Source organism: Natrix helvetica, assembly GCF_964273705.1.
Source record: "Natrix helvetica genome assembly, chromosome: 1".
Classification (NCBI taxonomy): Eukaryota; Metazoa; Chordata; class Lepidosauria; order Squamata; family Natricidae; genus Natrix; species Natrix helvetica.
Window position 1 is genome coordinate 273,951,967 of NC_138548.1, and position 17,900 is coordinate 273,969,866.

The 17,900-nt window shown below is 40.0% G+C and overlaps 1 protein-coding gene across 1 annotated transcript in view; it reads right to left on the bottom strand.

Moving 5' to 3' along the window:
- The window catches only part of SH3RF2 (SH3 domain containing ring finger 2), a 90,034-nt gene that overhangs the window by 42,023 nt on the left and 30,111 nt on the right, over positions 1-17,900 (bottom strand). Inside the window, 2 exon segments of the mRNA XM_081936014.1 lie at positions 2,754-2,849; positions 7,386-7,655. Of these exon segments, the coding sequence (XP_081792140.1) occupies positions 2,754-2,849; positions 7,386-7,655 (366 nt within the window).

The window sequence follows — 17,900 nt, forward strand, 5'->3', positions numbered from 1 at the left end:
AATGAACAGGACAGGCAGAAATGTAGGAGACAGAGAGCTTCTTGATAATGAGCCCTTATGACCTGAAGCACCTTGAAATGTACCTGTAAGCTTACAGATGACCACTATAGTCATACAACAGAAATGGGTACATGGGTATACCGTCACGTGCTTATGGTGGACCAGCTGCAGCTTCTGAATGCCTTTTAAAGATAGCCTGACACTGTATGGAGAACTTCTGAGTCCAGAAACAGGCAATTGTGGAAAAAGACAAATCAGTGTGAAGGCCTTCCTGGCTACTACTACCAATGTTCCCTCTAATTTTTTTTCAATGTGAGCAGAAAAGTATAGTGTTTGAGCGGCACATTTTCATGCCTGAGCACCTGAATTTTTTTCACAGATGTCACCTAAGACAACAACGAAATCAGTATTATTTGAAACTCAAAGTTATGTTTCTTCAAGGTACCCGCTTAATTAAAAGTGTTATATAATATCAGTATCACTTAACAACGCTCCTGCTTAGCAACCAAAATGTTGGCTCAGGAACTCTGGCATTTGAAGCACGCAAGTCTTAAAGCTGTCAAGTTACAAGACCCTTGCACCCCTAACCCTTTAGGCAAAAAAACCCCAGGGGTCTTCAAACCTGACAGCTTTAAGACTTGTGGACTTCACCTCCCAGAATTCCTCCACCAGTCATGTTGGCTCAGGAACTCTGGCATTTGAAGCACGCAAGTCTTAAAGCTGTCAAGTTACAAGACCCTTGCACCCCTAACTCTTTAGGCAAAAAAACCCCCAGGGGTCTTCAAACCTGATAGCTTTAAGACTTGTGGACTTCAACTCCCAGAATTCCTCCTCCAGTCATGTTGCAGCAACGTCATCTGCATGGATCTGCTCCATCTTTGGTTTCTTCATCGTGGGCAGGGCTGCCGCTGAAGATGCCGACGAGCCCCCGCCGCCACCAGAATAACTGCTGCCACCTCCTCCTCCTCCTCCTCCTCCTCCTCCTCCTCCTCCTCCTCCAACAGCACCACCACATTTGCTGCCCGGCGCTGCGGCTGAGGTGAAGCCGGCAAAGCTCCAGCCGGCATCTTTGCGCGTGGCAGCGGCACCTCCCCCTCCGCTCGGAGCACCTGAACTCAGCCCCGCGTTACTCCTGCCCCCTCCTCCTCCTCCGCCGTGCTTTTGAGGAGCCATGAGGCCTTTTTTCCCCTGCTCCCCCCCGCCTTTCTACTGACTCCCGCAGCCTCATAGCTCCTCAAAAGCACGGTGGAGGAGGAGGAGGGGGCAGGGGTAACGTGGAGCTCAGCTCAGGTGCTCCGAGCGGAGGGAGTGGTGCCGCTGCCACACGCGGGGATGCCGGGTGGAGCTTTGCCGGCTTCACCTCAGCCGCAGCGCCGGGAGGCAAATCTGGCAGTGCTGTTAGAGGAGGAGGAGGTGGCAGCAGTTATTCTGGTGGCGGCGGGGGCTTTACAACTACCCTCAGTCGCCCCGTGCTCATCAAAAGAAGTCCAGGGAGGTCCTTTGCGGGCGGCCAGTTCTAGCTGCCTGCAAAGGACCTCCCCAGCTCCCGGAGCCTGTGGCAATAGAAATCACTGCACGGCAGTTGAAAAGTGCTGCACGGTGTTTTCTTGCCAAGTGCGTGGCCGCGCAGCCGCGCACCTTAGAGGGAACATTGACTACTACCTATGGTTCAACAGCAGCTGTAAGTTCAGGAAAACTCCCAAATGGTGCATTAACTTTGAATGGCAAAGTGGAAGATGTCAGCGTTCCAAATATCCTGCAGAATTAAATCAGAGTTCAAGGCAGAGCTATCCTTAAAGTTCCAATTTAATAAGACAGACATGTTGGCATCGGACTGTGTAAATTCCAACTCTGATTTGCTTCCTGGAATTCCACCCAGTTGAAAGTTCATAATCTTATGCCCACTCCCATAAATCCATCACATGGCCCAATCTTTTTCTTCCACGCTGGCACCTCCACCCAGCTTCTTCCGGTCAAGTGTCGAGGTGCAGAGACAAAAGATGACCTTGGGCTTCTAGAAAGAATGACAACAACACATTCCACAATTCTACTCCTTTCTATTCCCCCCTCCCAATTACTACACTAATGAAACAGCATAGGAAATTAAGAAAGTGTGGCAGGCCAAAGATCCTAAAAAGGAATATAATTGCAGGCCTGACAGAAGCCCTTTCAGAATTGAAGATAGCAAAGTTCTGTGCAATCCTAAGATCTCATTAGTGGTGAGCTTCAGTCTGTCTACATATACACATTTAACACACACACACACACACACACACACACCCTGATGAGTCCGTTATTACCAGCCTTAGCTCCTTTAATAACCTTGGCTATACACAGCATATATTCTAAACCAGGGATGTCAAACCGGTGGCCCATGGGCTGGATGCATCATGCGCAGGCCATGCCCACCCCAGCTTTGCAAAGGGGAGAAATGTTGCTATGTCATGTGACGGCAACGTGATGCCACAAGTTTGACACCCGTGCGCTAAACCTTTAAAGGGAAGATTATTTTGTTCCACTTACAGCTTCCAATTCCTGACTAGTGAGACTTCCGATTGCTCTTAAATTCCCGGTGTCTGTCAATTGATGGGTATGTTAGCTTGCTTTGAACAACCATCTGATGGAGTCCAAGGACAGCTTTTTCTCTTCTCAAGACTGAAAGTGCAAGCCATGATCAAATGTGCTGACAAGGAACATTCTGTGAGATTGTGTGGTGTGGGTGTATATTAGAATGTTCAATAAATGGTTCTTACCTCCACAAACAAGATAGGAAAAATTCCTGTTCTGTCACCCAACTTTCCTTCTGCCCAATTCTCATCCATTCGCCTGATCATAGTGATTATATCACCCTGAAAGATAATAATCATAGATACTAACCAGGATAGTTGTTTATGCTTGATAGCATAATTCTAACATATATGCATAAAGTGAAAGAATATTTGAGCATTTCAGCACATCACATCCCTCAATATTTTATCATAAACAAGACAGATTGTGTGTGTATGTGAAGGTTCGTTCTCCAAGTTTGTGGGTTGGTTTCCGAACACTTTGTTACCTGGTTAGGTAACATCTTCAGCAGAGTTTTGGGGATGTCACTGTCAGAGTTCTTCTGTTTATAAGGGCTTCAGGTGTGAGTGTGTCAAGTGAGAGTCTTGTGATGGGTAAGGTGTGAGTCATCAGTGGGAATCTTATTATGGGTCTGGTGCTGTCTCTGGTTGGCTGTGCAGTTGATTTGGATTTTGAGGGGTTTATAGATAGATTTAGCTGTCAGCTGAATGAATGGAAAATGAAATCAAGGAAAGATGGTGATCGAGAAGCTACTTGGATGTGAATAAAAAGATTGTGGTATAGAGTGCTGTAGAACTATGTGGAGTTATTCTATGGGAAACAGGACAAAGGTTGCATGGTGATATGATGAAGTAAAAGAGAATGATTAATATGATTAATGAAAAATTAGAATAAAGGAAAGATATCGCACACACACACAAAGATAGACAGATAGAGAGAATGTAATCAGAGGGAAGAAAACAAATAGTTAAGATTCAAAGATGCAGAGAAAATGTACAATGATTCTGATGAAAATTAAAACAAATATTTTTTGAAATGTGAGGGGAAGTCTAAACCAAGAGGTTTATCAGAAGGTAAGGAAAAAGTGATGAAATGGTTTGTGATGAAACTGAAATGAGATGAATACTGGAAGGACTATTGTAGAAATTTGTAAGGGGTCAATTTATATATTGAAAGGGAAGAACTGAATTAAATGAAATCCATATTAATATTTCAGACAAAAATGTTGAAAAGGATGCCATACAAATACTGTGTTTCCCTGAAAATAAGACAGGGTCTTATTTTCTTTTGACTCCCAAAATAAGCACTTGGCCTTATTTTCAGGGAGGTCTTATTATTTTTTAGGTGCAGGAGGCGGCGAGCATGGTCACCTCATGGCTCCTGCTGTGTTGCAATATTTTCAGGAAGGGCTTATTTTTGGGAGAGGTCTTATTTTAATGCATGCACTCAAAAGCCCGATTGGGCTTATTATCTGAGGAGGTCTTATTTTCAGGGAAACAGGGTAGTCTTCCACATATGACCACAATTGAGCCCAAAATTTATGTAGCTAAGCAAGACATTTGTTAAATGAGTATTTCCTTATTTTACAAACTTTCTTGCCATAGTTGTTAAGCGGATCACAATTGTTAAGTTAGTAACATGGGTTGTTAAATGAATCTGGCTTCCCCATTGACTTTGCTTGTCAGAAGGTTGCATAGGTGACCACAAGACGTGGTGACACTGCAACGGTCCTAAATATGAGTCAGTTGCTGAGCGTCTGAATTTTGATGACGTGAGCATGGGGATGTTGCCACAGTCGTAAGTGTGGAAAACGGACATAAATCATCGTTTAGTGCCATTTTTTCAGTGGCATTGTAACTTTGTACGGTCACTAAGTGAACTGTTGCAAGTCGAGGACTATCTGTATTGTGAGGAGTGGAAAAAATTGTAAGGCTGCAGGTAGAAATAGCATAACTGGAATATGCTAAAATACAGATACAGTTTGATTGTGGCATAGATGTGTGATCTGTTTAATGTGCATGTGAAGACTGTATCTTCTGAAAATTGATAGTATGGCAATGTTTTTTACTCATAAATCTTGGCAGTGGCAGGGCAAGCCACTTTTCATTGCCTACTTGTCTGTCCTCAGCCTTAAGAGGTGGTAATACATTTCCTCCTTTGGCTCAAATGACAAAAGCGTTACATGAAACCCCCAAATCCCAACATTCTAATGGAGGTATAAAAAAGCAGACACGCTTTGTCTCCAGCAACATTTTTGAAAAGGAAAAGACCCCCAAACCAGATGGCATGCAATCCAGACCATGTTTGCAGTGAGCAAAATAAATGGCCTCTCTCTGCGATTCCTCATTTGTGCATGCGGTGATGTAGAAAGACTTTTTAAAAAAGTGTTTATATTGAGGAAACGAGCAGCAGCAAATGCGGCAGTGAAAGCTGGCACTCACAGCTGGCTCTTCCGTGTCTCCTGCAATGATCACAACTGGCTGTTCAGAACCATTTCCCTGTAGTTCTCTCATAAGCCAGCTCCACTCTAATCTCAATGCAGTAATTCAGGAACATGCTTAAATGTAGCCTGGTCTCATTATTCACTTTGTCCCCCACCCCCTATATCTGAAATTGCTCCTCCTTTCTTCTTGGGCACATTGTTATTCTACATTGCAATGTGCATCTTTTGTCAGCTCTCCAATGAGAAAAAAGAGCCATGCTTAGATGGCCATGTTATTTTATGCTTACTATGAGCAATGGAACAACAGAGATATTCACAGGATAAATATAGTTTGCTTTAGGGGATGGAATTGAGGATTCTACCATGTCTAGGTATTCTGTTTTTTTCCCCACTGGCAATTGATAGCATCTTCTAGCATAACCCAACCATGACTTTGGCAATAAAAAGCATGCCTTCATTATTGTTCCATCAGCACAGAGATGGTTGGATGGTACTACAAGATGCTAGAAATCAGTAGCATCTGTTTTCTGATGAATGCAGTAAACCATTTCCCTTCAAAGTTTCATTCGGCACATTGCTTGCAAGTCTCTTAAATTCCCTGTGCTGAAACCTATACTATTATTGTATATTATTAACATGAAATCTACCCAGGCTATGATATTACAAAGTTAAATCTAATGTGGTAGACATAAATTGCTGGCAAGGAGCAGTTGGCTACAGTTATGGTTATATTTAATTGTTTAGATTGGAAGGGAATGGCACTTTGATATACAGAGAGGCAGTCATGTCATTCAGTTGCATCACAGAGTTGGCCAGTGGGCTGCTGCAGGATGACAATCTGCATTTCTGCACCAGCAATTTATAGTGTCATCCAACCATTGCTGTGGCAATCTATCACAGATGCAGACAGGTTTCATCTCACCACAGCACTAGTTGGGTGGCACAATAAATCACCGGTGTGAAAAGTTTTTTTGTCCCTGTCTCTGCAAACTGGTTGGGCAAATGTAGTAGAATCTGTTTACCAATCTCTGTAAGAAATGTAGAAGGAATAAAGTAGAGTGTTTAGAATTAACACTCAAACTAGAAACTAGAGTTAACAAAGAACAGCTTAAGAAAACTATTACAGGAATGAAGAAATGAATATAACACACCGGGGACCCGATGATGATGGTAGTTATATGAAAAGAAGAAATCATCTTAAGATTTGAGAGCTTTCAGGAAGGAAATTTGCTTGGGTCCCTTCTTAGTTAATGAGAGAAAACAATAGCAAAATATCAGGGGTGGGTTCCGGAGTCTTTTACTGCTGGTTTGCTCAGGGATGCGCTTCGGCATGCATGTGCCTGATGCAGATTATGTGTGCATGCACAGAAGCAAAAAAACCAAGATGGCAGCACCTATGGCGCCGCCGATAGAACCAGTTCAGGGCCATGGGTGGCCGAGTTACTACCTACTTGGCCGAACCTGTCTGAACCGGTAGGAACCCACCTCTGCAAAATATACTATATTTCCCCATATATCCCAATAGAAGCATGGAACTCTGTTCCTACTGCCTACTGATGCCTGATCAAAGAAGAAAGATCCCAGATAGCAGGAGTGGATAGAGCTGTGACACATAAGGTGGTAGGTCTGTTGAAGAGATTTGTTTGGTGGTTCACCCCGTGGAGGAAAATACTCAACTGACAAAATTGCTTTATTGTATTCTCTCCTACTTTGGGTTTACTTGAAATGAAAAGTGAACTTTGCTTCAAAATAAATACTTCCAACAGAGACACGGTTACCAAAAAGGTAGCTCACCATTACTGTACGCCAGGGGTGTCAAACTTGATTTAATTGAGTTCAAACACAATCAGGGTTGTGTTTGACCTTGGGGGGGCTGGAATAGGTGTGGCCAGCTCAATGTCATTTGTGTCGGTGGAGCCTGTGGTGACCTGAGTGCTCTGCCAGCAAAAATGGGCTCCCAATCTCCGTTTTCTGCTGAGAGGGCCTCCTGCAATCCTCTGCCAGCAAAAACAGCACTCAGGAGGGCTGGCCTCCCAAGCTCTGTTTTCATTGGCAGAGTGTTGCAGGAGGCCCTCCCAGCAGAAAATGGAGATTGGGAGCCTGTTTTCACTGGCAGAGGTACTGTGGGCCAGTCCTTCGCTGTTTCCAGAGCGGCCTCACAGGCCAGATCTAAGCATACTGTGGGCCGGATCTGCCCTGCGGGTCTTGAGTTTGATACCCCTGCTGTACACCTTAAGATTCTAGGAAAGGATTGAGGAAGTAGGCATGTCCCTTATACTGATTCATTTCAATGTTTTTCCATATCATCAAATACATGTCATAAGTGTAACTGGACATTAGTTTTTCAGTTTTGCTGGCTGGGTGCTGGACTTACCTTATGAAAAGACAGGCAATCTGGTTTTTCATTTTTATTCTTGGACTTCAGATTAAAATTATATAGTGCTCGACACAATGGTTGCGGCTGCGGCAACTGTTTGATAATTTGCACAGCGTTTGTTGGAAAAACTCCGCTGACCCTATTGATTTCTCCTAGATACCAGTTTTCATCCAGCTGACGGTACAGTGTAATGATGTCTCCTTTGTTGAATCTCAGTTCTCCAGGATTTTGTCCTCTGTAGCTGTATAAGGCTTTAGCCCGGGGAACCTTCACACAAAGGAAAATGAGAAAGAGTCAGCTTATGATAAAGTCCTTTAATGGTAACAGGGTAACGTATATCCAAATAGGACTGAAGCTTTAATTTCACTCAGTAGAAAAGTTTAATGCCCGTTTCTCTTTCTCGCCACTGTGATCGTTGGGAGTTAAAATGTCAAAACTGAATTGTGCCATAACATTTTTCTGGGTTCAATATTTTATTTCCCTGTCTCCAAGAATTTAAATAATAACAAAGTAAAGAGGAACGGGAGGGAGAAAAAGCATAGGGTCAGTACAATACTAAAACATTTTCTAACGGGTAGGAATTACTAGGAGGGACGGGAAACTTCAATCTTGGTGGTGCAAGCTCTGCACTTTTAGTTGAAGGCTATGAATGTTCTTGTTAATTCACAGCCTTTGCTTACTATTTTGCACAGACCAAGGCCAAATACGAGCCACCAGCTTTCCTGTTTATCATGTAGAACTTGAGTATTCTTTCTGATGCTTTCTAGTGCACCCATAACCTCCTTCCACGGAAGTGCAGTTATTGTAAGAGGAGGACATATTCTACTGAACTGAATGTTTCTTGCTTGGAAAGGATGCTTAGGGTTGAGCTCCCAAGCTAATTGGTTCAATTCAATTCAAGAATTCAATATCTCATAGCAACACTAAAAGGAGATTTGGCACTAACAAAGTCTGCCAGGTAAGACAGATCAGAACAAATCAGACTTTCTTTTTTGGAAACAATACAGTTAGGGACACAGTGGCTCAGTGGCTAAAACGCTCAGCTTGTTGATCAGAAAGGTTGGCAGTTCGGTGGTTCGAATCCCTAGCGCCGTGTAATGGAGTGAGCTCCCGTTACTTGTCTCTGCTTCTGCCAACTTAGCAGTTCAAAAGCACATAAAAAATGCAAGTAGAAAAATAGGAACCATCTTTGGTGGGAAGGTTAACAGCGTTCTGTGCACCTTCGGTGCTTAGTCATGCCGGCCACATAACCACAGAGACTTCTTTGGACAGGCTCTTTGGTTTTGAAGCGGAGATGAGCACTGCCCCCTAGAGTTGGGAACGACTGGCACATATGTGCAAGGGGAATCTTTACCTTTACCTTTATAGTTACAATACAACAGTTACAATACAACAACTTCTAAAGTAAACCTCCCTGGAGAAGGAGAGTGCTTGCAATCAGCTTGCAAGCTTGGCTGTTTTTTCCCTCCTGAAACTCATTTGTCTTCATTTGCAGATGCTGTTTCCAAGAAATTCTGTAAGAATGCATTCACTAAAATCTGCTGCCTGGAATTCAGACATGGGGTGAAGTGTGAGATGAAGTTGCTAATGCCAATTCCCAGCTTTAAAAGGGCTAAGTTTGTTCAGTTGGGTTTCATCCTTCTCAGATGCATCTGCTGATACAAGGAGACCTTCCCAAGGTTGTTTAATTCTGAGCATCAGCTGAAGAAGCCATGGGCATTTTGGCTCACTTGTTTTCCAGAGGTTCTCTCTATGAGTATTTGCAGAAAGAGAATGCTGACCACTAAGTATCAGAGGGACAGCGCTTTGGTCTTGTCGGGTCTACCTTCTTTTTACTAGAAGCCGGTCAAAAAATAATGATATGGGCAGAGAAGTTAATATCAGCTGCACCTCATAAAACTTACAATGGGATGGCCTTGCAGAAGCAAGTTGAAAATATACAATTCAGAAAAAAAACCTTAAGGGGAAACAAAGTGGGAAAACAGCACAGTATCTTTTGATTAGTGGTTGTAAGAAGTGTCCACCCCGACACAACCAGAGGAAAGGGCTAACACAGAAAAAACCAAGTCTCTAAAAGTTGCACATGTCAGATTGACTGGAACTTCAATATAGCCAAAGGTGAAATTCTGGTTGAAAATTTTGGTAGCTGTTGTTATCATAGTGACAGAACATTCAGTTGTTGAGAGCTGTGCCAGGCCAAACTCTGACATCCTGCCCCAACAGAATGCCTCTGAGCACAAACCATAGTTTCTAAGATACACATATATCTTACAACAGTCTTTTGAAGCAGGTTAAAACAACCTTTTTTTTCTTTTTTTCTTTATGAGTCAAATAAGTTGCAGAACCAGCAGACGATCACAATGCTAATTTATCTTGTAGTCCAAATAGATTTGCCACCTTTCTCCACCCATGGATTTCATCTCCATATTAATATTCTAGGCACATGCTAAACCTTTAAAAGGCATTTTGTGCCCAGGAGCAGCCTAGACTAAATATATAGTCAGATCCACTATACATGCCAACCTTCTCACCTCCCTTGTTTCAGAGACCAGATTGTTATTCATGCCAAAGACAGCAGATGTGAATGTTTTTTATACCTTAACTTATATTTAAAAGGCCCTCAGCTTAACCTGAACCTTTCTTAAAATTGGGAAATTGAAAGAAGAAAACCTGCATTCAGCCCATACTAGCTGATAAGGCTTTATATATATATATATATATATATATATATATATATATATATATATATATATATATATATATATATATATATATATATATATATATATATATATATATATATATATATATATATATATATATATATATATATATATATATATATATATATATATATATATATATATATATATATATATATATATATATATATATATATATATATATATATATATATATATATATATATATATATATATATATATATATATATATATATATATATATATATATATATATATATATATATATATATATATATATATATATATATATATATATATATATATATATATATATATATATATATATATATATATATATATATATATATATATATATATATATATATATATATATATATATATATATATATATATATATATATATATATATATATATATATATATATATATATATATATATATATATATATATATATATATATATATATATATATATATATATATATATATATATATATATATATATATATATATATATATATATATATATATATATAGCCCCAACATATTTGAGTCAGTTTTAAAATGTGGTTATTTTCTCCACTGCCAGTCATCAGCATGGTTAAAATCAAACTTCTAACACACAAGCAAAACAACATTTGGAAACAAAGAGACACATTTTAGAGAAAGGGGATGCCCATAAGAAGAACAAAACCACTGCGCCACCAGAGCTCTTATCTTTATCTGGAAAATCTTTATTTTCAAGACTATATGCTAGTGATAATATGGAATTGACACACATTTCAAATGTCACTGCAGAAACACGTGACCTAAGGACTGCAACATAGATTGGAAAGGGCTGGATTGAAGGCGATTGACAGAATCAGGGAGTAAATTAAATAACCTAAATCCAATCTGACAAGTCTGCTGATGGACAAGGTAAGGAAAGAAACAGACAGTTTATAAGATACACAATACACAGACTTTTGAATGACTTCAGAAACAATCTAAAATTTAAAAAAAAACCCATGCACACTCAAAAGCCAAACAATAAGTTAATTTAAGGCTGTGCCTAGTAGATGAAGGACATGAGGATAAATAATGAAAGCAGTTAGCACCCATCCCTCTCCTAGAAGAATGAAAAATTTAAGAAATATTAAAAAGGCAGAATATTATGTTTCCCTGGATGAGAAAAGGAGAAACATGTTTTAAAGACACAGCAGCCCCCTGCAGCTCCCTTGCCCCCTGCAGCTCCCTTGCCCCCCACAGCTCCAGGTTGATGGGATTAAGACATGGCCCTCATGACATGGTAGGATTAGCCCTCTACCCACCTCACCACATGGCACCTGGGAAGATTACATCATCCATCAAGGCTCAACCAAGCCTGGGACTCAGGACAGCCTACAGAGTTAGCTAAGACTCCTGCTCCATGGGAGTCTGACAACCAATTAGAATACAAGCCAATTTCAAAGCCCACCAGAGGATATAAATCTTTCTCTCTCTCTCTCTCTCTCTCTCTCTCTCTCTCTCTCTCTCTCTCTCTCTCTCTCTCTCCCTCCCTCCCTCCCTCCCTCTCTCTCTCTCTCCCATGTGCTTTTTTTTACCCAGGACCTCAAAACCATGTGGTCCTGTCCACCATTAAAACCATCTTTCCGAACAGCCAACATTGTTTCCAGAGTCTTTCTCCCCTTTTGGAACTGAACCCAGATGGGCATTTCTTCCAAAAATCCAAAGACATCTCCTCCTGTTGTTGAGTGTCGAGTAATCCTACGTGTACATCCTGTCTTTGGAAAAGAAAGTCAGATACCTTCTCTGTCCTTTGGCTGACTTCTTTTCAGAATTCTTCTGTTGAGAAGAACAGAAGAAACCATGTTTACTCTTTCTTGAAGTTTTGCATGTTTGTAATCTAGGGGTTCTCTCAAACCTGCCAATGCCTTCTTTTCTTTTCTTCTTTTCTTCTTTTCTTTGTAAGCCATCCAGGTTGCCAAGGAGTTGGGCAGCAATTTACATTTGGATAGAAATAAAATGAAAGGCATATGGGTGGAGCGGGCCATACTTCAGATAAAAAAGAAAAGAAAGAAAGAAGCTGAGGAACCTGTTATTTTAGCTTTGAGGCATATGACATCTGGAAGCTAAATAACTTATCATGTAGAATTGTGCACACAAAGCTCTGTATTATTAAAAACACTAAAATCATGAAAGAGTTTAATCTGCAGCAACCAAAGCATTTGGAAGTGATAAAAAAACTTTGGATTGTGCAGAGATGGACAAATTAACAATTAAAAGATAAAGAAGAGTCAGAATGTTATAAAATTTGGAACAATTGGTACAAATGGCTGCAAAGCAAGAAAATTAATTAAGCCGAAAAACATATATAAATGCATATAGAACTGTATATAAAGGTGTATAAATATAGAAGTGAAATATTATATACATGTACAGATATGATGAGATAACAATGTTGATATAATGACTGTAATGTGTTGTAGAAGGGAAAAAAAATCTGCAAAAAAAAAAAAAGGAAGTGCAGAACTGAAGCAAATTTAGTTTTTGGACTTAGATTCATTGTGCTATGCAAATAAAGCTTTCACACCAGAGGTGGGTTGCTCCCGGTTCAGCCCAGTTCAGCGAACTGGTAGTGCCGGTGGCAGGAGGCTCCGCCCACCTGCCCGCTTCTGTGCATGCGCAGAAGTATCACGCGTGCATGAGCACAAGCAAAACTGTAGCCCCGGGATTTTCACACTGCTACCTGATTGCAGAGCTAAGGATCATTTCCCAGCTTTCTTTTGCTTTGGAAGTTTTAATGTAAACATTGTTTTATTTTGAATAATGCATTAAGAATTACTAGAATAACAAGATGCAAAATCCATACCAGGAATGCTAACACTGTCTCTAATTTGGTTTAGGTCTGTTTTTTTTTTCCTTTCCCATGTTAACATTTTAAGAAAAGCAGACTCCCAGCTAAACAGTTTTTTTTAAATCTCCAATTTGAAAGTCGTAAAAGTTTTAAATCAGGATTTCTTCTCAAATCTTACCCTGTAGTTTCCTTTAAATTAGGATTTTTTTTTCTGGGATATTTTTAGGGCCCTTCCAAAGATATCCTTGGTATTATTCAAAGATGGCTGCTGTACCCTTGAATTCCTCCAGTAATAACACTGGGCAGCTGATTCAGGTAACTTCTGGTTCACATACAACTCAACGTAGCTTCTTGTCAAACTTCCATTCTGCAACTTCTTTGAATGCTGAGCTTGGAGAGGATCACTTTCCCACTGGCAAGAGTTCCCACCAATCTCTGCATCTCAATTCCTTGGCTTTCTCCCACAATGTCCCTAAATCACAATGCCCCAATATCCTCATGCCAAGATTTCAGCAGAGCAAAGGGACAGATTGACACCTCATGAATGGCATTTATCCTGGGCTTTCCCCCCCCCCCCACTGTGAAAGCAAATCTATTGTGTGATGAGGATGGATGCTGATTTTTGATTTTACATTTCTCTAAATCTCCTATGGTCAACTTGTCTGGAGTTTTCAGAAGTTGCAATGAGGACAACTGCAGCCCCTTATGAATATAATTTTGAGAATTCAAAGAGTGTTTTGGGAATGTCAACAGAAGGTTTATGGAAATGCCCGTAGCGCAGGGGTGTCCAAACTTGGGAACTTTAAGACTTGTGGACTTCAACTCCCAGAATTCCCCAGCCAGCTGGCTGGGGAATTCTGGGAGTTGAAGTCCACAAGTCTTAAAGTTCCCAAGTTTGGACACCCCTGCCGTAGCGGAACAGTGATTCTGTTTAGTCATTTTTTTTTTCCTGAGCATTACTGTAAATCTAGGCTGTCCAGATTTCCCAACCCATATTATGGGACTGGTTTACCTGGTGACAGACTCACAGAAATGACTCAGAATAAATCCTTTATTAAAATAAAAAATGAAGCCAACTAAAACAAAAGCCTTGCCTACTGCATTATCCAGCAGTCAAATTCTTTGTATGTATCTTTCCTCAGGTTTAAATCCAGCATTTACTCCCCGCCTTTCCAAATCAAGAGATTTTTTCTTCTTCATCACCTGGGCTTAACAACTTTCTCAAGTCTCTAAAATGTATTTGAATATTAATATATTATATTAGTTTTTCTCAAGCCTAGCTGATATTGCCAGCTTCCTTCCTAATCTGACCCAAAGACACCTGAGATAGAAGGAGGCTGGGAAGCAACGGGTGGATAGCTTGAAATGGTAACACTGGAGTGAAGGAATTCAGCCTTAGATAAAAATTAAGACAATAAACCATACTCATAAGACAATAACCCACAGACTATGCTTTGTGGTGGCATGGGTCACTTCTTTCATCACATGCAATGGTAGCTGATGGGGTGAGGGCAGATGGAGATTTTTTGTTGTTGAAATTAAAATGTGACAAGAAATGTGGGCTTCTTTCTATTGAAAGGAAATGGCCCAGCAGGGTCTGGTTTAGAAAATTTGCTGAATGAACAGGAAGCTGCTTTAGGCATGAAGAGAGAGCCATGATAGGAATTAAATTGATGATCTTAACAGAGAGATTAGCTAACACCAGAATGATGTCCAGGCCTGTTGACATGTAAGTCAGTTAAAAATCTAAGGAAGCTTGTCAGAAGGTCTCCAGGATAAGATGTGGGGATTGAAAAAAACTGCTGAGGACTTGTGGGTTGTGTGTGTGGGAAAAAAGGATTGGCTCGATATGCACTGTAGCTTGAGGCCATTAAAGTTTCAGAAGAGAAGACTGATTATTCAAATACTTCGAAGTATGCAGCTGGTAGCTGAACTATTTTGTCCCTCAATGAAGGAGAAATGTAGAGCCCAGCCCACATATGGGTCCTTCCTTTGTAGCCTACACTTTCAATCAGTTAATGAAGGGCTTCACTTCTGCCTCCAGAAGGCTGCCAAAGATTGGCAAGACAGTTTTCTGGGCACAGAATGGGGGTACGAGGAGGATATAGAGTAACTCTGATTGGACAGCAGGCTTCTCTCAGAAAAAGTAAAGATTAGATGGGATAGAGTAAAAAGTAAAGTTAGGTGTAGACTAGAAACCGGGCAGCAAAGTAAAAGGGACATTCATTTTTTCCCCACTTTGCCACTTTTCTATGGTATCAGAATGATTGGCAAAAAAGTTGCCCAATAAACTTCCATTGCTGAAGGTGAACTCGAACCTGATTCTCCTTGACCCTAGCCCAACACCATAACTTCTGGTTCTTATTTCCTAGATACTAAGTACTACTTAATTGTAGCTTGGTATTTCCTGATGATTTCCTCTCCAGCTAATAGTCAGGCTTAGTGCTACTTATCCTTTCAAAGTGTTGACATCAGGACACCGCCACCTAATTCAGCAGCAGTGTTATAGAGAACCAGTGATTAGAATGCATATTGTAGGCTAACTCTGCTGACTGCCAGCAGTTTGATCCTGACTGGCTCAAGGTTGACTCAGCCTTCCATCCTTCCGAAGTCGGTAAAATCAAGACCCAGATTGTTGGGGACAATATGCTGACTCTGTATACCACTTAGAGAGGGCTGTAAAACACTAGGAAGTGACATATAAGTCTAAGCTATTACTATTGCTAATTTCAGAAGCACACTACACGGGTCAGAGATATGGAGTTGCAAGGAAGGGCAAGATGAAACGACAATATAAGCATGATAATATAATCATGACATCCCACAATTTACTTTGGAATCAGATACTCTGATACATGACTGTAGTCTTTCCATGATTATGTCATCCTGGCCATTTTGGTTTCATCATCGTTTGCTGCAACAGCCAGCAGGCAAAGTTTGGATCTATGCTTTTCTCAGGAAGGGAATTATCAAGATACACACAGACACACAGAGAGAGGTGGGGGGGGAGGGAGGGGATTGCTTTTAGTTATTAAGCCATCCAATTAGATGAAAAATACAGGTAGCCCTTTCCTTATAAGTCAGTCCAGAATTTATGTTGCTGAGTGAGAAATTTATTAAGTGAGTTTTCCCTCATTTTCCAACTTTTCTTGCTACATTTTGTTAAGTGAATCATTGTCACTGTTAAATTAGCAACCCAGTTGTTAAGTGAACCTGGACTTCCCATTGAGTTTGCTTGTCAGAAGATTGCAAAAGGTGATCATATGACCTCAGGACACAGCAACCAACATAAATATGAAGTATCTGAATGCAAATCAGATGACCATGGAGATGCTGTAACAGTTATAAGTATAAAAAGTTATCATGTCACTTTTTTCAGTGCCATTGGATCTTCAAATGGCCACTAAATGAAATGTTGTAAATCGGGGACTACCTGTAATACCATCTGGAGTGTGCCAAATAGTTAGCAATAGGTTTTTGAAGATGAAAAGTAAAGGGAGATATATGGTTTTCCTATTAAACATGTGGATTCAGGGAAACAATATAATATCTCTGTGATAGTTTCCTGTGAGAATTAAGACTATTTTTTAATTCTGTTGTACTTTGTTCCTCCTCTGCTATTTCCATTTCACGTCTGTTCAGTTTTAAACTATTAACATGCCCCTGGCTGATCTAAGTGCTACTTATTAAACATAATATGCTACAAGCTCACTACCTTTCCTTGACCCTGATCCCTGATGTTTCCTACCTGTGAAGCACTGTAATTTAGGAAATCTTTCCTCTTCAATGTAATACAATGCAAAGTACCTATAGGCAGGTATTAATTACATTGATTGGCTTTTGAGTGCTTGCTTATTTTATTTTTCAGGTATCATATTCTTTATATAACATAATGCAACTCTTTTCTTTATTTGGTAGTCCTTGTTTGTAATTTAACCTTCATTTTTTGGTAATTTTCCTCATGTGCTACTTCTCCTCCCCCCTCCCCACTTCATCATGTAATACTTATTCATCAACCATTTCATAGTTGAACATCTCCTAAATATTGATGACTGGATTAGTCATTCACTGGTTACTTGTATATACTGTGTAGAAGAAACTTGGGTTCTGATTCAGATCTTTTAAATGCATGCTAAACAGGAAGAAGTGAAGTTTTTTGATCTGGTAATTCATGTGAACTCAAGATATAAAACCTACAATCCTTTGTATCTTATTTGTCAAACTCGTGGCTGGGGGCATTATGTGCTGGCCACCCCCACCCCCATTGTAGTAAAGGGGAAAAAAAATTGAGATATGTCATGTGATGACAATCTGTCGTTGCAAGTTTGACACCCCTGCTCTAAGAAGTCTTTGAGGCAGAAACTTTTCTTGAAGAACACACCTGGGATCGTGCAGACTAGATTAAAAGGACTTGTTCAACAAGTATAAATTTTCATGTTGTAATGAAAACTAATGGCATGTAAATAATATCTGATTAGGCTGCAATCCTAAATTTGCTTGGAGGTAAATGCCATTAGGAACAATGGTATCAAAAGCTGCTTAACAAACATGGGTTGTATCAATAATACATTGTATTTCACACCTCTTTACATTCCATGCATATTCCATTCCAGTAAAAAGGTTTGCTTATTTGGGAAGGATAATAGAACACTCTCCCATACAGTATTTTTGCTTAAATCTTGCTTTTGTGATAGTAGCATTCAGACAAAACCTAAAAGGGTCTTGAGTGAACATGCAAAATGGAGGAACTTTATTGAGATAAACTATGAATAAAAACTACTTGTGGAAGTAAGAGATAAATAAGAGCGTTACCTTTACGATTTCAGTATGCTGCTAAAGTCACAATGAATAGAATCAGAAAACAATGTACTATTTTGTACGTTATGTCTATCTTGTGGAGAACTCCTTTGCTATAAGATTGTTCATGTTGTTCAAAATGTAAATTGATTT